This window comes from Erinaceus europaeus, chromosome 1 (genome assembly GCF_950295315.1).
Source record: "Erinaceus europaeus chromosome 1, mEriEur2.1, whole genome shotgun sequence".
Lineage (NCBI taxonomy): Eukaryota > Metazoa > Chordata > Mammalia > Eulipotyphla > Erinaceidae > Erinaceus > Erinaceus europaeus.
The window spans coordinates 151,785,696-151,806,125 of NC_080162.1; the positions used below are offsets into that span (position 1 = coordinate 151,785,696).

The window sequence follows — 20,430 nt, forward strand, 5'->3', positions numbered from 1 at the left end:
AATATCTACTATTATTGTGTTGCTGTCAATGTATCCCTTAAGTTCAGTAAGTATTTGTTTTATATGTTTGGGTGCACCTGAGTTTGGGGCACATGTATTTATAATATTTATGTGTTATTTTTATATTTATTTATTAATTTATTCCCTTTTGTCGCCCTTGTTTTATTGTTATAGTTATTACTGCCCCTGCGGCTCCAGACAGACTATGACCCACATAGTCAACGACTGCCACCTCTCCAGATTCAAAGGAGGTCTCGAAACTTTACATCAGGCTCAACCTGACGCTGTTGACTGGCTACGGAAGAAGGGCAAACGCTAGAAGAAGTTATTATTGTTATTGATGTCATTGTTGTTGGATAGGACAGAGAGAAATGGAGAGAGGAAGGGAAGACAGAGGGAGGAGAGAAAGACAGACACCTGCAGACCTGCTTCAGCACCTGTGAAGTGACTCCCCTGCAGGTGGGGAGCCGGGGGCTTGAACCAGCATCCTTACACCGGTCCTTGCGCTTTGCACCACCTGCGCTTAACTTGCTACACGACCGTCCAACTCCAACTCCCCTATGTGTTTATTTTTGTTGTTGTAGGACTAATCCTTTGACCATTAGGTAGTGTCCCTCTCTGTCTCTGCTTACTTTATCTGAAAGTCTATTTTATCAAATACAGAATAGTGGTCCCTTCCCCTTTTTGTAAGTTATTAGCTTGGAATGTCTTAGTTCAGCCTCTTATGTTTCCATTTGTCTTTTCTTTGGATGTGTGTTTCTGGAGGACATAGAATGATGGATCCTGTTCTTTAATCCACTTAGCAACTCTGAGTCTATATGTGGTTTACTTAATGTCAATTCTGATTTTTGCTGTTTGTTTTAAATTGTTGATTCTTTGCCCATTTGTTTCTATCTGTTCTTTGTGTGGATGAGTTTCTATGATGAGTTCCTCACTGATTTCTCCTGTATTTTCTGTAAATTTCTGTTCCTTGTTTTGTACTGTGGTTACCATATGTGTCTTATTTTATACGTTTAACATTTTATGTGGCAGGTAGTTCTTTTTTTTTTTTTTTTGGCAGGTAGTTTTTCAACTTAAGATTGTTTATTAAGACCTAAACATGTTCCATCTATGTCTATTACATTCATTTTAACTATATTATTCCATTATATTAATATATCCATTAATTTATTTCCCACCTTTGACAGAAGAGAGCTGAAAATGCTTATCTACAAAAATTGCTGAATAAATATTGTTAAGAATATATCTATGCTTATTTATAGTTATATCTATATCTATAGTTATATCTATGCTTATTATAGTTATTTTTTTAAATTTATTTTATTTTATTTATTTATTCCCTTTTGTTGCCCTTGTTGTTTTATTGTTGTAGTTATTATTGTTGTTGGATAGGACAGAGAGAAATGGAGAGAGGAGGGGAAGACAGAGAGAAGGAGAGAAAGATAGACACCTGCAGGTCTGCTTCATCGCCTGTGAAGCGACTCCCCTGCAGGTGGGGAGCCGGGGTTCGAACCGGGATCATTATGCCGGTCCTTGTGCTTTGTGCCACCTGCGCTTAACCCACTACGCTACAGCCCGACTCCCGCTATATAGTTATTTTAAGAATGAGGAAAAGGGCCAGACAGATAGATCACCAGGTTCACGGCTGGGCAACATAGGAGATATGATGGCCACAGAGAAAGCTTCAGTGCTGTACAGTCTCCCTCTCTGTGTTTTTCTAAAAAGAATGAAAGTGACCAAAGGCCCAGAGAATGACACAGTGGCTAGAACATTGGGCTCAAAATCATGAGGTGCTGAGCTTGCTGCCCCATATCATGCCTGTCAGGATGATGTTCTGGTTCTCTCTTTTCTGAACTCTTTTTATCTCTCTCTCCTTGTATCTCTCCACTCTACCCCTTTTCTCTCTCATATTATAAATAAGTATATATTTTTATATAATAATAAGTCAAGATCAGTGAAAGTGCACATGTATGAGGATCTAGTTCACCACACACATACACACAAAATGAGAAAAACATATTACTTTGGAAAGAAGTCTATGACAATTATTAAGCATATAGAATAACCTTGTATTTATGAAAACCTTAGTATATTTTAAAAGTCTATATATTCCATATATATGTATATATTTATTTGTAGAAACATGAAAAACACACCCATTAATCCCAATAAAATATATCTGATAAAGAAATATTTATGGGAGACTACCTGGGACCACAACAAAACAGGACTAGAACTAGAATTTGGGAATCCACCAAATCACCAGAGCATCCAGAGACCACACCTCTGCCCAGACCTCCAACTCTACCCAATTGACAAACTTCTCTAAACAACAAGGAATATCAAAGATCAACTGAGACTGCAACAAGATGAGACTGGGACTACTTTGGGAAGTGCAAACACATGTGGCTCCTGGACAGAGAGGACCCTAAGGAGATATTCCTGGGGCTAAAGCCCATATCTTCTCCCAAGTGGCTGGTAGCAGTCTGGCAGTTTTCCAGTTGAGGAGCCACCACCAATCTGTTTTACCAACAAAAAGACTGATGAAGGGAGGAGAGGTCTCCACTAAGACTCGCCAAATGCAACTGTGAGTCTCCATTTGCTACTGCCCTCAGAGGCTGGAGCACCACGGGGGAGGCCCTGTGCTGATATCTGGGAACAAAGAACTGACCAGGAGAAGATCTATACTTTTCTCTTCACAAACACTACAGGCCAGAAGGAAATGGCAAGATATCTATCAAGTGCTCAATGAGAAAAGCTTTCAACAAAGACTACTGTATCCTGCTAGACTGTCATTCAGACTATGGAGGCATAAAAACTTTCTCAGACAAGCAACAGTTGAAGGAATCAACTATCACCAAGCCTGCCCTGAAAGAAGTTCTGAAATGTCTCCTATAAACAACCAGATCATCATAACCATGCCATATATCAGAACACTCTAAAAATCTACAATAGTGTCAATAAAATATCTTCAATCTATAATATCAATCAGTGTCAATGGCCTGAATTCACCTATTAAAAGGCACAGAGTAGGAAGATGGATCAGAAAACACAACCCAACCATATGTTGTCTGCAGGAATCCCACCTAACTCAACAAGACAAACACAGACTCAAAGTGAAAGGATGGAAAACTACTATACAAGCCAATGGACTACAAAAAAAAAAAAAAGGGCAGGAACATCTATGCTCATATCTGACATGATAGTACTTAACATAAATAAAATTAGAAAAGATAGGAATGGACATTCCTTAGTGCTCAGATGATCAGTCAATCAAGAGGACTTAATGATTATCAACATCTATGTTGATAATATTACATCTATGTTGTTATCAATGAGAGGGCATCTAAATACATCAAACATCTGCTGAAAGAGCTAAAGCAATATATTAACAACAACACAGTAATAGCAGGGGACTTCAACACCCTACTCTCTCAACTTGACAGATCATCCAGGCAGAAAATCAATAAAGAAGTGAAGGAGCTAAATGAAGAGATAGATAAACTAGAACTATTGGACATTTTCAGAGTGAAAATGGTCATTTCACCATTTTCAGCCCATCTTGGATGGAGCTTGAAGAAATCATGTTAAGTGAAATAAGTCAGAAACAGAAGGATGAATATGGGATGATCTCATTCACAGGCAGAAGTTGAAAAACAAGATCAGAAGAGAAGACATTAAGCAGAACTTGTGCTGGAGTTGGTGTTTTGCACCAAAGTCAAAGACTCTGGGGTGGGTGGAGTTCAGGTCCTGGAACAGGATGGCAGAGGACCTAGTGGGGGTTTTATTGTTCTGTGGAAAAATGAGAAATGTTCTGCATGTACAAACTATTATATTTACTGTCAACTATAAAACATTAATCCCCTAATAAAGAAATAAAAAAAGAAAAAAATTCCTAAAAAAATAGTTACACTGGAACTGGATGGGTGAGGAAGAGACCACACATTTAATTTCATATCCTTCCACATTACTTTCAAAGTTAAAAATATTCTTTTTTCTGTATTCAATATTGTAGATAGCACCCAAGTAAAACCATCAAGGCAAAAGATAAGGAGTTGAAGCCAGGTGTTTATTCTTTTATAAAAAGACACATAGCCCACAGAGAGGTAGTCAGGCAGTAATGTAGCCCCCACATCCATCTCCCTCCTTTATACCTGACAAAGAACTCTTTGGGTGAGGCCTCAGAGCTCACAGTGTTCTTATCTAAATAAGGAAAGGAAGAGAATCTGAGTGCCACTTGGAGGATTAGCAAGCCCTACAAGCAAATACTACCTGAACCAAAAGAATCCAGACCTGGTGGGCACAGGCAATTATAGATAATAATAATCTGTAACAATTTTTGTACTTAACAATTACTATATTCATGTTCCTTTGAAGAGAAGACCTAACCACCACTTACATTCAACAGTTGATCATCCTGTGGGAAGAGAGTCAACCAAACAGATGCTTTTTTTTTTTTTTTTATAAAAAGGAAACACTGACAAAACCATAGGATAAGAAGGGTATAATTCCACATAATTTCCACCATCAGAACTCAGTATCCCATCCCTTCCCTTGATAGCTTTCCTATACTTTAACCCTCTGGGAGTATGGACCCAAGGTCATTGTGGAATGGAGAAGGTGGAAGGTCTGACTTCTGTAATTGTTTCCCCACTGAACATGGGCATTGACAGGTCGATCCATACTCCCAGCCTGCCTCTCTCTTTCCCTAGTGGGACGGGGTTCTGGGGAATCGGAGCTCCAGGACATATTGGTGGGGTTGTCTGTCCAGGGAAGTCTGGTTGGCATCCTGCTAGCATCTGGAACCTGGTGGCTGAAAAAGAGTTAACATATAAAGCCAAGCAGGTTGTTAGCTAATCATAAACCTAAAGGCTGGAGTAGTGCAGATGAAGAGTTGGGGGGGGGGGGTGGGGAGTGTCTCTGTTCTGTAGATAGCTAGTAGGCATGTTTTAGTTATATTCCAAAGGACCTGTGGCTATACTAGGTTTTTTTTGTTGTTTTTTTGTTTGTTTGTTTGTTTTCCCTGAGCCTGAAATGCAGGTGGATCTTAGTTATTGTCTGGGAAGATGATGTAATGGCTGGAAAAAGGACAAGAAAGCTGGATCAGGGGAGAGAGTAGCTCCCAAATATGGGAAAGGTGTATAAATATTGTTGACTGTAAACCCCATCAATTTGATGTGATCTGGGGCCCATATTCAGCTTAGGAGCCTATGTGACCTCTGCATCCCTGTAGATCCGACCTCACATTCTGTGGTCATGAGTAGGAGCATTCCAAGCTGCCCCAATATCAGGACCCATCTTCCTCAGGTGTAGCATAAAGTATGTTGTCCAGCCTTACTTTGAGGATGGAACATTCTCTACCGTTGTTAATCCAAGCTGAGAGCAAGGCCCTATGGGGGGGCCCATACAAGGGTCTGTTGTGTTGTTCCTGATATAGATGACCGGCAATAATGGAGAGAGGGATTTATTTGAGGTTTAGGCCCATCATGTCTGTTTGGGAGTCTCAGGACTCCCTGACTAGGGCCCCAGCTGATGGGGTGGCCTGATAGTGACTAAAGAGTCATCGTTAAAGTATGCCAGTCTCTTGCCATTATTCAGCTTTTGCAGTCCTTGCTTTGATAAGAATCAAACAGATTCTAAGAGGCATATCATAGTTTCTGGACAGCATAGATGAGGACAGAAACTATTTATTTATTTTGTCCATTCTTGCTATATAAAAAGTTCCTGAATCTAATGAGAGATTAAAAAAAAGAATTATAGGCAAACAACTTGGATTTATCTAACAAGGATATATTTGCTTGGCCAGTAACAAATAGTCAAAGAGGTAGACTATTAATAATACCTCCTAGGCTGTTCTTTCCCTCTGGATTCCCATGAGGCCACTGGTTACTCTTGTTTTTAATGGTATGCTAATGAGATGACTTTTACAGGGGCCCCTAGATAAATTCACCTTGGAGGGGCTTGTTGCCACAGAAATGTGTTGATGAAAAGTTTAGAATTCTTACCACCCCTATAATTGCATAGGAGGAAGGCACTGGAAATTGAGTTCAGTGCCTCAGGCTATGTATGGATTTAGCTATTCAGGCCTACACAATGAAGCCTCCATTAAATACCCTGGGCAGTGGGGTTCAAAGAGCCTGGATGATGGACACATTTGAAGTGTTGGTTGGAATGTATGAGTGAGAGCACATTATAGAGCCACACTCCTCTCCACACAGCTTGTGCTAGGCATCCTTTCTACTGAGCTATTCCTCAGCTACATAATGAGCTAGAAATTATAAGCAAAACACTTCCCTGAGTTCATTCTAGTGTATTACTGAATCCAAGGAGCGACTTTGGAATCACTGGTATTTAGCTATTGACAGAAGTTTAGTCAGCCTGGGGGCTCCATTTATAGCTCATGTCTGTAGTGGGGGTGGTTTTCTAGAACTGAGCCCTTTCCCTGTGGGGTCTGCACTAACTCTGGTTACTTAGAGTTAGAATTGAGTTGTAGAATACACAATTGGTGCCAGAGTATTAGAGAACTGGGAGAACTGGTTGGTGTTGGAATGATATTTATCTAACCTTCAAGTAACAAACTATGGACATGCAGAGCAAATTAAATACCTAGAAGATGTTGTCCTCTTAAAATCTTAATATAGTGGGCAGGGGAAGACATCTTAATGGTTATGCAAAGAGACTCTCATGCCTGAAGCTTCAGAGTCCCAGGTTCAATCCACTGTACCACCATAAACCAGAGCTGAGTAATGCTCTGGTAAAGTAAAAATAAAATAAAATCTTAATATAATTTTTCAATAATATCTCCAATATGTTAAAAATATTCTAGAAATTTTCACCTAACTAATGTTCCACATTGATATTGTGCTTAAATCTGTCAGCTGTAAAAAAAAAAAAAAACATATCTGTGAGAGATGGTTAGGTCTTCTCTTCAAAGGAACACAAACAGAACAACTGTTTAGTACAAAAATTCTTTTTATAAATTGTTATCTATGACTACCTGTGGCCAGTAGTTCTTTATTCTTTAGGTCATATAATAGTTCCTTAAAGTGCTTACTAATCCTCCAGCACAGACTCTCAGATTCTCTTCCTTCTTTCCTTATTTAAGCAACAGGGGAATTGTGAGCTCTGAAGTCCAGCCCAGGGGTGGAGGAGACAGTTCTGCGTCAGGTATAAAAGATGGGAGGGGGTGGGGGCTGGGGTGCTGCTGTCTGACGGCCACTGTTGGCGGCACACCCCTTTGCAAAAGAATAAATGCCATGCTTCAACTCCTTATTTTTTGCCTTGACAAGTAATTTTAACTGGATGTCATTTACAACGATATCCAATATTCAAAGAAAGATATTTAAAAGAATTACCCCTCCAATATGTTCCTATATTACATATGTTTTTTTTTTTTTTTTTTTGCAGAGCACTGCTTTTGCTCTGCCTTATGGTGGTATGGGAATTTGAACCTAGTACTTAAGAGCAACAGGAATGGTGTCTCTTTGCACACCATTATGCTATCTATCCCCACCCCAAAAGATATTCTTTAACTTAGAATTATAGTTTATCTAGGAAGAAGTCTAAGCAGTTAATAATAGTGACTGTCAGGAGATGTTATTGGCTCTGTACTTAAAATTGAACTACACCTGGGGCTGGGAAGTGGCGCACCTCGTAGAAAGTACATATCACCATGTGCTAGAACCTGTGTTCAACTCTCAGGCTTCACCTATGTAGTGGGAAAGCTTTGGGAATGGTGAAGCAATACTGCAAATGTCTCTCTTCCTCTCCCATATCTGTTTCCCCTTCCCTCTCAATTTATCTCTGTATCCATTCAAATAAGCAAAGAGAGAGGCAAACGCTAGAAGAAGAAACAAAGAGAGAGATAAAGAAAAAGAAAGAGAGAAATAAAGAGGCAAGAAAAGAAGTTGCAAGGAGTGATGGATTTATTTTTCATCCACCAAACCCCAGTGATAACCCTACTGGCAATTAAAAAAAATAAGAGGGAGTTGGGCAGTAAGCGCACATGGCGCGAAGTGCAAGGATTAGCATAAGGATCCAGGTTAGAGACCCTGGCTCCCCACCTGCAGGGAAGTAGTTTCACGGGAGGTGAAGCAGGTCTGCAGGTATCTCTCTTTCTTTCCCCCTCTCTGTCTTCCCCCCTCTCTGTCTTCCCCTCTTCTCTCCATTTCTCTCTGTCCTATCCAACAATGATGACAACAATAGTAACTACAATGATAAAACAACAAGGGCAACAGAAGGGAATGAATAAGTAAATGAATAAATAAATAAATAAATATAAAAAAATAAGAATGCTACATCAACAGAAATAAATGACTGGTGGATTTTTAGATGCTGCTATCCACACATTATTTGTGGGAGGACAAAAAGAATCTCTACACATTTAATTTTTTATGGAAAAGATGACAACATGTGAACAGCAAGAGAGAAAATCAAAGACTTACTGCTTCAAGAAATATAATTGGGTTGTAATGGTGTCACCAGGACAGGTCCTAGTGGGCAATCTATTTCTGAACCCCAGAAGTTTCATAAATTTTCATGGAAACTTTATACACTGATGTGGTCATTTCTGCTACGAAACCTTAAAACCAGACAGACATAACTAAAACACAATGACTAGGTGAGATAAAATTTAACTTCACTACACTAGAGTTTGCGTCACCAGGTTCCAGATGCCATCAGGATGCTAGCCAGGCTTCCCTGGATTGAAGACCCCACCAATGTGTCCTGGAGCTCAGCTTCCCCAGAGACACACCCTACTAGGGAAAGAGAGAGGCAGACTGGGAGTATGGACCGACCAGTCAACGCCCATGTTCAGCGGGGAAGCAATTACAGAAGCCAGACCTTCTACCTTCTGCAACCCTCAATGACCCTGGGTCCATGCTCCCAGAGGGATAGAGAATGGGAAAGCTACTGGGGAGGGGGTGGGACATGGAGATTGGGCGGTGGGAATTGTGTGGAGTTGTACCCCTCCTACCCTATGGTTTTGTCAATTAATCCTTTCTTAAATTAAAAAAAAAATTTAACTTCACTTAACCTGTGCTGAGGAGCAGTGCTGGTATAACAGGCTGGTGAGAAGATAAAGGCTGAAGAGGAGGAACAGCTCCGAGGTGAAGGTCATTTCCAGAGCCTTGGAGAAGTGGGGGTCTGCAAAGTGTCCTGAGCAGCAGTGCCTGGGGCCTCATTCCCGGCACACTGAGGACCCTGCCTGTGGGACAGCAGATCTCCCTGCTCATCTACTCATCTGCCTCCTTTCAATAGCCCACCCCTAGATCATACCCTGGGTGTGGGGTATGCTGCACAGGCCCAGTGCAGGAGCTGATCTTCCAGGCTGTTCTCCTGGGGAAGGGCAAGGGTGCTGCACACAGCCAGCCTGCCAGGGGCAAAGCTGCTGCCCACCCAAGCCTGATGTCAACAGACACAACCGGGCCCTTTCCCCTGTGACACAGACACTGCAGGAAATGCCAGAGGTGAGCCTGGCAAAACCTGGTGGGAGGTTTTTCCTAGTCACAAAATGAGCTCTTGAGAATAGACCACAGGCTGTCACAATAGGTTAGCCTCACCACTTTCTGGGGGACCCTGGAAGAGGGCAACCCACAGGGGTGGTGGGTGAACTGTGCACACATAGATAACAGCATTCCAAACCTAGACTGACATGAAACCTTTCCATTCCTGTACCCCTCCCCCGATTTTCATGCCCAGTGGTCCAAGTATTGAGCAAGCACCAAGTGCTGAAGACTTTGAACTTCATCAAATACCAAGTTCACTGTGTTTCCAAGCTGACAAGTGCAGAGATGACTGCCCTGCTCCTTCCCTTCCCTTCCCTTCCCTTCCCTTCCCTTCCCTTCCCTTCCCTTCCCTTCCCTTCCCTTCCCTTCCCTTCCCTTCCCTTCCCTTCCCTTCCCTTCCCTTCCCTTCCCTTCCCTTCCCTTCCCTGCCCTTATGAGGCTTGGAACTTTCCAGAGCCAGGGCTGTGTGAAAGAAGGAGAGAAGGAGAAGAGCATATTATTATTTTCATTCCCATGATATCCCTTTGAAAGGTAAAAGAATGACTTTGGCAAAGAATCCAAAACTAATATGGACACTGAAATTACCCAAGTTAGCATGTTGACAATTGGCTTTTATACATGAATTTGACATCCTCATGCACAAAAAAATCTGCCATTCACAGACATAAAGCTGTGGTAAGGAATTTCTACAGATATGCTTTGGACCGCAGAGGTTTCTGTTCCCCAAGTAGGTATTGCTATTTAATTGCCTAAGAGAATAACAGAATGTGACACAAAAGGTAAAATAATGTGAATTATCATCATAGATATTAAAATAAGTAATAAAATACTTTATCAGCGTGTACTATTTAAATGTATCAGGGTTTTTATTTGGTAATTTATTATGTTTGATCCAAATTGGGGGGGGTTTCTGGCCAGTCTAATAGTCTAGTTAATAAACAGGAACAGTGTATATATAGTCATTTAATAACAGTCTTGTAAGAGGTCATCATTGTAAGAAGAGAATCATAAAATTGGGGGGGAAAGGTAGACAATAATTACATTTAGAAAACACTCAATTTTCATTCCTGACTTTTATGTGATGTCAGGGTTATTATTTATTGCATAAGATATTTCTATCAAGCAACTACTTATCATGATTCTCAAACATCTGTTGAAAATAGATATTGAAAATAGATGAACAAGTGATAATAAACAAAATATAGAAATATCTCATAAAACTCAGCAACAACAACAACAAAAAAGACAAACAACACCAGTTAAAAATGAGGAGAGAACAGAGCCCTACCCCACTAGGGAAAGACAGGAACAGGCTGGAGGTATGTATCAATCTGCCAATGTCCATGCTGAGTGAAAAAGCAATTACAGAAGTAGAACTCCCACCTTCTTCACCCCAAAAAGGATTTTGGTCCATACTCCCAGAGGGGTAAACAATAGGGAAGTTTCCAAAGGAGGGGATGGGAGACAGAACTCTGGTGGTGGAAGTTGTATGGAATTATATCTCTATTATCATACAATTTTGTAAATCAACATTAAGTCATTAATAATTTTTATATTTATTTATTCCCTTTTGTTGTCCTTGTTTTTTATTGTTGTAGTTATTATTGTTGTTGTTATTGATATCGTCATTGTTGGATAGGACAGAGAGAAATGAAGAGAGGCGGGGAAGACAGAGGGGGGAGAGAAAGATAGACACCTGCAGACCTGCTTCACTGCTTGTGAAGCGACTCTCCTGCAGGTGGGGAGCCAGGGGCTTGAACCCGGATCCTTATGCCGGTCCTTGCACTTTGAGCCACCTGCTCTTAACCTGCTGCGCTACTGCCTGACTCCACTAATTATTTTTTTTAATAGGGAGAGAAAATGGATAGCGTTTCCACTAAAGAAGATATATAGATGGGAAACAGACCCATTTAAAAATGCCACAAGTCACTGATCCTAAGAAAAATACAAATAAGGACAATGAAGAGATAACACTTTAGACCTCTGAGAATGGCAGGATTCAGAGAGGATGGAGACAGTGAGTGCTGGTGAGGATATAGATGGGAAAGGAAGTCTTCCACACAGTTGGTAGGAATGCTTATTTGCTCAACATCTGTGGAAAAGAGTCTGGAGTTTGGACGTTCCCTCAGAAGACTAGAAATGTATTAACCTCATCCATGACTCAGAAATTCTGTTCTTAGGGACTATTCAAAGAATTCACACACACACACACACACACACACACACACACACACACACACACACACACACACACACTTTTCAATGAGATCTATGTACACCTAGGTTCACAGCAGTGCTATTTCTAAGAGCCTAAATATGAAAGCTAGATAGATGTCCATAGATAAGTGACTAATATGTTGAGGTATATCTATACAATGGAATACTACTCAGCTGTGATAAATGATGAAATATTCTTCTTGCCATCTCTTGGACAGAAGTTGAAGGAATCATATTAAATGAGAAGAAGACTACTAGGGTATCTCATATGGGTGAGTGGCACTTAAGAAGCAAGGGAAGAAAAGAGGAATTCCCGTGAAAGTTGGAATGGCCCGACATACAGCAAAACAAAGACCTCTAGACTTAGGAGAGATGGGCAGGGGGGCATTGGGTACCCAGTTCCCAGTGGTGAATAGGGAGTTGGGCTAGTGGTAGGAGTGGTGTGCAGATAATCATCACCAGGAGGGAAGAGACTACACCAGGGTGTCAATAAATGTCACATCAACAGGTGTCCCCTATTCATAGACTCTTACTTTCTGGGAAAAAAAGTATTAACTTAGCAATGAATGGTCAGACACGCTTCTCTTACCTCCTCCAGACTACTAGATAGTGCTGGACATAGTATTCCCTCAACCCAGCCAAAATACAGCCCAATTCTGGGCTTTCAATTCTGTTGTATTGATCTTAGTGTCCATTTTTATTCTAATACCATGCTATTTTAATTATTATTGCTTTGTAATACAAACTGGAGTTGGGGGACATGATGCCTCCATTTTTATTATTTTTTCTTAAAAGTGCTTTGGCTGTGTGTGTATGTGTATGTGTGTGTATGTGTGTGTGTGTGTGTGTGTGTGTGTGTGTGTGTGTGTTTGGTGTTTCCACACAAATGTTTGGATGAGCTGTTCAATTTCCCTTACAATTTTATTTATTTGGGTTGTCTCCCTTTTTTGTTTTGTGAGTCTGGCTAAGTGTTTTTTTATTTTGTTTACTCTTTTAAAGAAACCACATTTAGCCTCATTGATCTTTTGTATGGTCTCTTATTTTCATTGTTACTTATTTCTGCTCTAACTTCAGTTATTTCAGTCCTTCCGGTTGTTTTAGGGTTCCTTTGTTCTTCTTCTTCTAAGTGTTTAAGGTGTACAATCAGGTTAGTTATGTGAGCTTTTTCTCATTCCCTAATGTGTGCTTGTATGGCTGTGATCTTCCCCCTCAGTATTGCCTTAGCTGTGACCCAAATATTTTGATAGTTCATGTCTTCATTTTCATTAAATTCTTGAAATATTTTGATTTCTTCCTTAATTTTCTCTTTGACCCAGTAGTTAAGTAGTGTACTGCTGAGTTTTCATATTTTGGAACTTTTACTAATTTTTTTGTTTGTTGTTAAGTGTTAATTCCACTGTGGTCTGAGAAGATGCTTGGGGTGATTTCATTGCTCTTGAATTTGTTGACACTATCTTTGTGGCCTAACACATGCTTTACCCCTGAGAATGATTTATGTGGACTTGAATAGAATGTGTACTCCAGTTTGGGGTGAATGACTGAACTATTCAATTTCCTTAAAAATGCTGTTGGGATTTTGATAGAGACTGCATTGAAACAGTCAATTGATTTTGGTAGGATGGCCATTTTAATAATGTTCATTATTTCAATCCAGGAACAATAAATGTTCTTTCATTTCTGTGTGTATTTATTTATTTTATCAATGTTCTATAGTTTTCCTTGTAAAGATCTTTCACCTCCTTTGTGTGGTTCACTCTGAGGTATTTTATTTTTTTAAGTTTGATTGTAAAAGGGATTAAATTCTTCAATTCCCTTTCCTCTAATTCATTATTTGTAAATAGAAGTGACACAACTGTATGGGTGTTAATTTTGTATATTGCTACATCGCTGAGTTTGTGTTTTTCAGTAGTTTTTTTTACTGGTGTCTTTTGGATTCTCTAGGTGTACTATCATAACATTTGCAAGTAATGATAGCTTGGTTTATTTCTTTCTAATCTGTATATCTTTGATGTCACTTTCCTGCCTCACTGCAATGGCAGGGACGTCCAGGACTATGTTGAATAATAATGGTGATAGTGGACATCCTTGTCTGGTTCCAGAATTTAGGGGGAAAGTTTTTAGTTTTCCCCCACTGAGGATGATGTTAGCTATTCATTTATTATATACAGACTCTATTATTGAGTCTGAGAAATTATCCTATTATTCCTAATCTCTGATGGGTCTTTATCATAAATGGATGTTGGATTATCAAATGACTTTTTGGCAACAATTGATATAATCATATGGTTTTTATCATTCTTTTTGTTGTTGATATGATGGACTAAACTGATTGATTTGTGAGTGTTGAACAAGTCCTGCTTTCCAGGAAGGAACTACACTTGATCTTGGTGAATTATACTCTTGTTATATTTTTGGACTCAATTGGCCAAGATTTTGTTCAGGATCTTTGCATCTATGTTCATCAAGAATATAGGTCTATAGTTTTCTTTTAGATAGAGTCTTTTCCTGCTTTAGGGATTAATGTTCTACTAGAAGAATGTATTTGGAAGGGCTTGCCCCTATTCAATTTTCTAGAAGAGTTTGAGGAGAATTGGTGTTGATTCTTCTTTGAATGTCTTATAGTATTCAGTAGTAGTAAAAGTTGTCTGGGCCTGATATTTTATTCTTGGGAAGATTTTTGATTACCGCTTCAATTTCCATACTAGCCAATGGCTTGTTTAAGCTATCTACTTCCTCTTAGGTTAGACTTGTCAGGTGGTATGATTCTAGAAATGCATCCATCATTTCTAGGTTGTGCAATTTGTTTGCATAGAGATGTTCACAATCTTCCCATTTAAAAATTTTTGTTAGTGATTTAATATTGATTTACAATATTACATGTCAACAGGGATACAATTCCATATTGTTACCACCACTAGAGTTCTGAATCTCCAGTCCTTCCATTACTAGCCACAGCAGTTCTTCTAAGGTTGCAGATATGGGTTAACTGTCATCTCTACAACTATCTGGCTACATTTGTACATACTTGCCCACTTTTTCTTCCAGGTCCTATCCTCTCTTCCCCTCCCACTCATACATAATCCTGTTACTACAAATGTCCCACCCTTTCTCCATCTTTCTCCAGGTCCTGATGGGGCTGGAGTTCAGAGACCTCTTAGCTTCTTCTTCCTATCACTTCTCCCTCCACTGGAAGTATGGATCAAAATTGATTTTGTGGTACAGAAATTAGGAGTTCTGGTTCTGTAACTGTTTCTCCACTGGACATGAGTGTTGCCAGGTTGTTCCATACCCCCAGCCTATTTCTATATTTCCATAGTGGGGTAGGGCTCTGGAAAGGTGAGGTTCTGGGACACATTGGTGAGGTTGTCTGCCCAGAGAAATCAGGATGAAATCATGGTAGCACATGCAACTTGGTATCTGGAAGGTGGCAGGATATAAAGTGAAACAAAACGTTTAATGAACAAGAGCCAAAAAGTAGGAACAGTGCCAACGTGATTAGGGATCTTAGGGTGGAAAGAAGCTAGGAAGTCTATTTAGCCATGTTTCTAGGGACCCACAAATATGGTAGTTTTTGCATGAGTTTGATAGCTAACATGAAGTTGGATAAAGATATTGACTGAAAAAAATAGTTTCAGATTAGAGAAAAGGGCTAGAGAGTTAAATTAGGGCAGAGAGTAGCTCCCATTTGTAAAAAAAAAAAATCATATGAATAAAATTAACTATTTACCTCCATCCACCAGACCAGGACACAGACATATATTTATATTTAGCACCAGAGCCTGCATAGGCTCTAAGTCCCTATTGGTCTAAGCTCACAGCTCATAGTCACAGCTGGGAACATTGCAGGCAGCACTCATTTCAGGACCAGTCTTCCTAGGGTGACAGGGCAGGATGAACCAGCCTCCCTTTGAAGAGTGGAGCAGTCCCTACCATCACTTCTTTATGGTGAGGGTAAAGTCTGGGAAGGCAGGCAAGAGGGCTTATGATGGTGTTCCTGATGAAAATGACCAGTTTCCTGTTTTGTTTTTTTGTTTGTTTTATTTTGTTTTTTTGCTACTTCTTTCTATCTCCATATATTCAGTTGTAATTTTATCTCTCTTGTTCCTGATTGTTTATATCATAACCTTCTCTTTCTTTTTGTGATTATAGTCAGTGTTTTATCTATTTTATTTGTCCTTTTGAAGAACCAACTCTTGGTTTCATTAATTTTTTAGGATCCTCTTCCAGGATTCTATTTCATTAATTTTGTTCTGATTTTGAATGTTTCCTTCTTCCTGCTAGCTTTTGGGTCTCTGTTGCTCCCTTTCTAGTTGGCTAAGATGTGATGTTAGGTAGCTTACTTGACATCTTTGCTGTTTGTTAATACGGGCCTGTATTGCCATAAACTTCTTCTCTCTAAGGACAGCTTTTGCCACATCCCACAGGATCTGGTAATTGGTCTCTTCATTTTCATTGTTCTCAAAATACTTTTAAATTCTCTTAAGAGTTCTTCATGACCATGGTGTTATTCAGAAGTATATTGCTTAGTTTATAGTTTTTTTCTCTTTTTGATTTATTTCAAAACTCAATTCCTCCTGGTCAGAAAAGATACTTTTTATGCTTTCAATATTCACATATTTATGAAGGTTGTCTTTGTGTCCCAACACATGGTTGGTCCTTAAGAAAGTTCCACATATACTGGAAAAGAATGTATATTCTTTTCTTTGAGGATGAAAGGTTTTGACTACATCTCTTAAATTCATTTCATCTATGCCTTCATTTTAGGCCTGTATTTCCTTGTTGATATATATATTTTTTTGTCTTGATGACCTGTCTCTTGCTGAGTGGTGTGTTAAGTTCTCCTACTAATACTGTGTTGCTGTTGATGTCTCCCCTGAGGAGAGTAAGTACTTCTCTTATATATTTGGGTGCAGTCACATTGGGAATGTATATGGTGATGATGGTTCTGTTTTCCAGTTGGACTGATCCTCTGGCCAATATGTAGTGTCCATCACTGTCTCTAATCACCTCCTCTGGCTGAAAGTCTATTTTATCTCGTATTAGAATATCTGTTCCTGCCCTTTTGTCTAAATTATTAACTTGGGATACCATGTTCCAGACAGTCACCCAGAGTTTCTGTTTATCTTTCTTTTTGATGTGTGTTTCCTAGAGACGTGTAACAAATGGATATTGTTTTTTAATCCATTCAGTCACTCTGAATATTTCTGTCAGTGAATTTAAGCCATTCACATGTAGGGTGATTATTGATAAATGCAGTTTGCAACATATTTATTTCTATAGTGATATGTGGGTTTTCTATTCCATGTCCAGCCAAAGAAAAATGTGGCTATAGTGGAGCCACGTCTCATGAGCAGAAAGGGGCTAACAGTGGGAAAACACAGAGTTATTAGTGTTGTGGTGTTCACCAGCCATCTAATGGGGTTATGAAGAATAGCCCAACAAGCATGCAAGGCAGAGGAGAGAGTATAAAAGCACATGAAAGTGCTCACCAGAAGAAGAATGCTCTGGGTGGCTCTGGACTCAGCTGAGGATTTGGGGGCCACATGGATATGCTGGACCTGCTGCTTGTGTCTGAGAAGGGTGAAAACCATGGAACAACTGGCCCAGATGGTGAGCATAGAGAGTACCACTTCAGGGAATATTACCAATGCTGCATATAGAATACCTGAGAGGTTTCCAAACTCTTTAACTGAACAGTATCCCAAATCTCTTTTCCTCATGATGTCTTTGCTGCTGCATTTTGTGGACTCATGCAAGTTATAAACAGGAAAAATCAAATTTACAAACATGTACAGAATCCAGCAGATGGAGATGGAGAAGCCAACATATTTTGGAGCTTTGACTCTCAGATTCTTCCAGCAGGAATCTATAGGACTGACCCTAACGGTTTGGAAGACACTCAAGATACAGGTGGTACTCATGGACACACCCCTAGACACTCTGTAAAAATAAAATAGGAGTTCACATCCTGAATTACTGAAGAATTCTTTCAATCCAAATGCTTCCATTGTCTGTGGAACTCCTAGGAAGACTATATATAAGGAGTTGGATATTGTCAGGTGCATGAGAAGCAAATCAGTGGGCTTCAACCTGTGATCAGTGTGGTGAAGGGAGATATAATGAGAGAGAAGAGAGACATTTCCCAGGATTCCAATGAGAGTCTGTAATAAGAAGATCATTCCAACTGCTAGCTCCCTGGAGGCCATACTGCCATTCAGCAAGTTAACATTCAGATCATGGAAGGGATGATTCATCTGAGGAGGAAACCCATTAAAGTTTTTTGACACCAAGAGTAACTTAGGTTCTGTGCTTATGTGGGACAGAAAGAGATGGAAAACTATTTCTATATTTTTTGTAGATAAATCAGAGCTAAAATGAGATATTAACTGTGTTAAGTCATGAGAAGTAAGAGCTAATAAATGAATATGGTAATACATAATTTTTTCAGAATACTTAGACATTTATACTACACATATAGAGAAAAAAACTGCAAAAGTTATGCAAATCACACACTAAGTCATTCAAGGATATGATTCCTGTCCCCATTCAATATATGCTATGCTTAACTTCATAAAGAATTTTTTCCCCAGTAACAAATTGAGAGAGTTAAAGGGTTATGCACAGGCTGAATTAAAATATAGAAATCAACAGAGACGATATTTATCTTTATTTATTTATACAATTATTATAGAGAGATATAGATAGAGAAAGAGAGGCCACACTACCAAAGCTTCCTTCATTGTGTTGGTGGTCTGGTTCAAGCATAGGTTATGTACATGGTGAAGTAGTACACTATCATGAGCTATTTTGCCAGCCCAGCAATGAATATTTTTTAAATATCATACAGTATTTCAGATCTTTAAAAAATGAAAATATTTCTTCAACAGCACAGTCCATTTTGTTAGACATGTGACAATAAAAAATTTAATTATATAAAGTATCCTGAGAGGTTCCATGAGGCCAAAAGTTTAATAGCATATGCCAGAGTGATGTTGTGATTCAGTCACTGTCATAAAAAAATAAAAATATTTGAAAGTTACACACACACGCACACACATATATATAGATAGAGAGAAAGAAGAGAGACATAAACTAGAGAGACAATTATATAAAAAGCACTCTTGCAACTCTACTGCTGTAGGAGTGACATTGTGTGATGTCAGTTCACTGGTTCTTTCTATTAATGGGCAAGTAGATACTTTCATATTTAGGGATTATACAAATAAATGAAAATAGACTCTGGGGGTTGTCTTTTGCAGATAAATGTACACATCTTGTTGACATCACACAATGTCACTCCTACAGCAGTGTAGATGAATGACAGCAGTTATGGAACAACGAAGAAAGATTTACAAAATCATACAGAGTGGTGGAAAGTTGATATGATAGTGTTCATGCTGTCTGAATCATTTTATATGTAGTTCAAACAAGGGTGAAGTCACTGAACCTCTTAAGTGTTAGACTAGTTATAAATCTCTTCCAGAAATTTCACTCCTAGTAATATATGCAGCAGAACTTCCTTCTTGGATGTGGTGATTTTAAGAAGGTTCAATATTGCTTCTGAAGGATTGACAAAATTCTGTCACTTGATCTAGATGTTTTGTATGTAGTTGTGTTCAGTTAAAAAAAATGCCACTGGCTGTGCACTTATGATGTTCAAAAGTTTTTAATTTGGATATTCATATAGCAAAAAAGTAAGAATGAAGTGAGTAGAACTGATTTCTGTGCATATGTAGGACACATTGTGTCTGAACAAAGAATTTTTCTTAAAAATTTTTATTGGAGGGATTAATGGTTTACAGCAAAATAAAAAAAGAGTTGTTGATACATGTGTAAAATTTCTCAATTTTCTGCAAACATGGAGGAAACTTAAGAGTCATGGTTCCACATCAGAGTCTGAACACCACACTGAAGGACATCTAATCTTTTACAAGTGTGCTCAGACTATTAAATGGGGAAAAGAGAATCTCTTCAACAATGATGTTGGAAAAACTGGGTTGAAATATGCAGAAGTATGAAACTGAGCCACTACATTTCATCAGACATAAAAGTAAACTCCAAATGGAGCAAAGACTTGGATATTAGACCAGAAACTATCAAATAATTAGAGGAAATTATTGGCAGAACTTTTTTCTGTCTAAATTTTAAAGGTATCTTCAGTGTTGCAAATCCAATTTCAAAGAAGACTAAAATAAACCAATAGGACTACATCAAATAAAAAAAGCTTCTGCACAGAAAAAACCATCACCCAAACAAAGAGAACTCCCACAGAGTGGAGAAGATCTTTACATGCCATCCATCAGACAAGAGGCTAATAACCAAAATATATAAAGAGCTCAGCAAACTCAGCAACAAAAAATCAAATTACCCCATCCAAAAATGGGGAGGAGATATGAATATTCACAACAAAAGAAATCCAAAAGGCCAACAAACATATGAGAAAATTCCCCAAGTCATTGACTGTGTGAGAAATGCAAATAAAGACAACAGTGGGATACCATTTCACTCCTGTGAAAATGTTATACATCAGGAAAGGTAGTAGCAACAAATGCTGGAGAGGTTGTGGGAACAAAATAACCCTCCTGACTGCTGGTGGGAATGTAAGTTGGTTCAACCTCTGTGGAGAATAGTCTGGAGAACTCTCAGAAGGCTAGAAGAGAACCTATCTTGTGACCTTGCAATTCCTCTCCTGGGGATATATCCT

At 39.0% G+C, this 20,430-nt stretch overlaps 1 protein-coding gene across 1 annotated transcript; it reads right to left on the reverse strand.

Moving 5' to 3' along the window:
* Positions 1-16,966: 16,966 nt before the first annotated feature.
* Positions 16,967-17,938, reverse strand: LOC103107277 (vomeronasal type-1 receptor 4-like). The gene has a single exon (XM_007516053.2). The coding sequence runs from the start codon at positions 17,930-17,932 to the stop codon at positions 16,967-16,969; it is 966 nt and encodes a 321-aa protein (XP_007516115.1). The 5' UTR covers positions 17,933-17,938.
* Between the last annotated feature and the right edge of the window lie 2,492 nt (positions 17,939-20,430).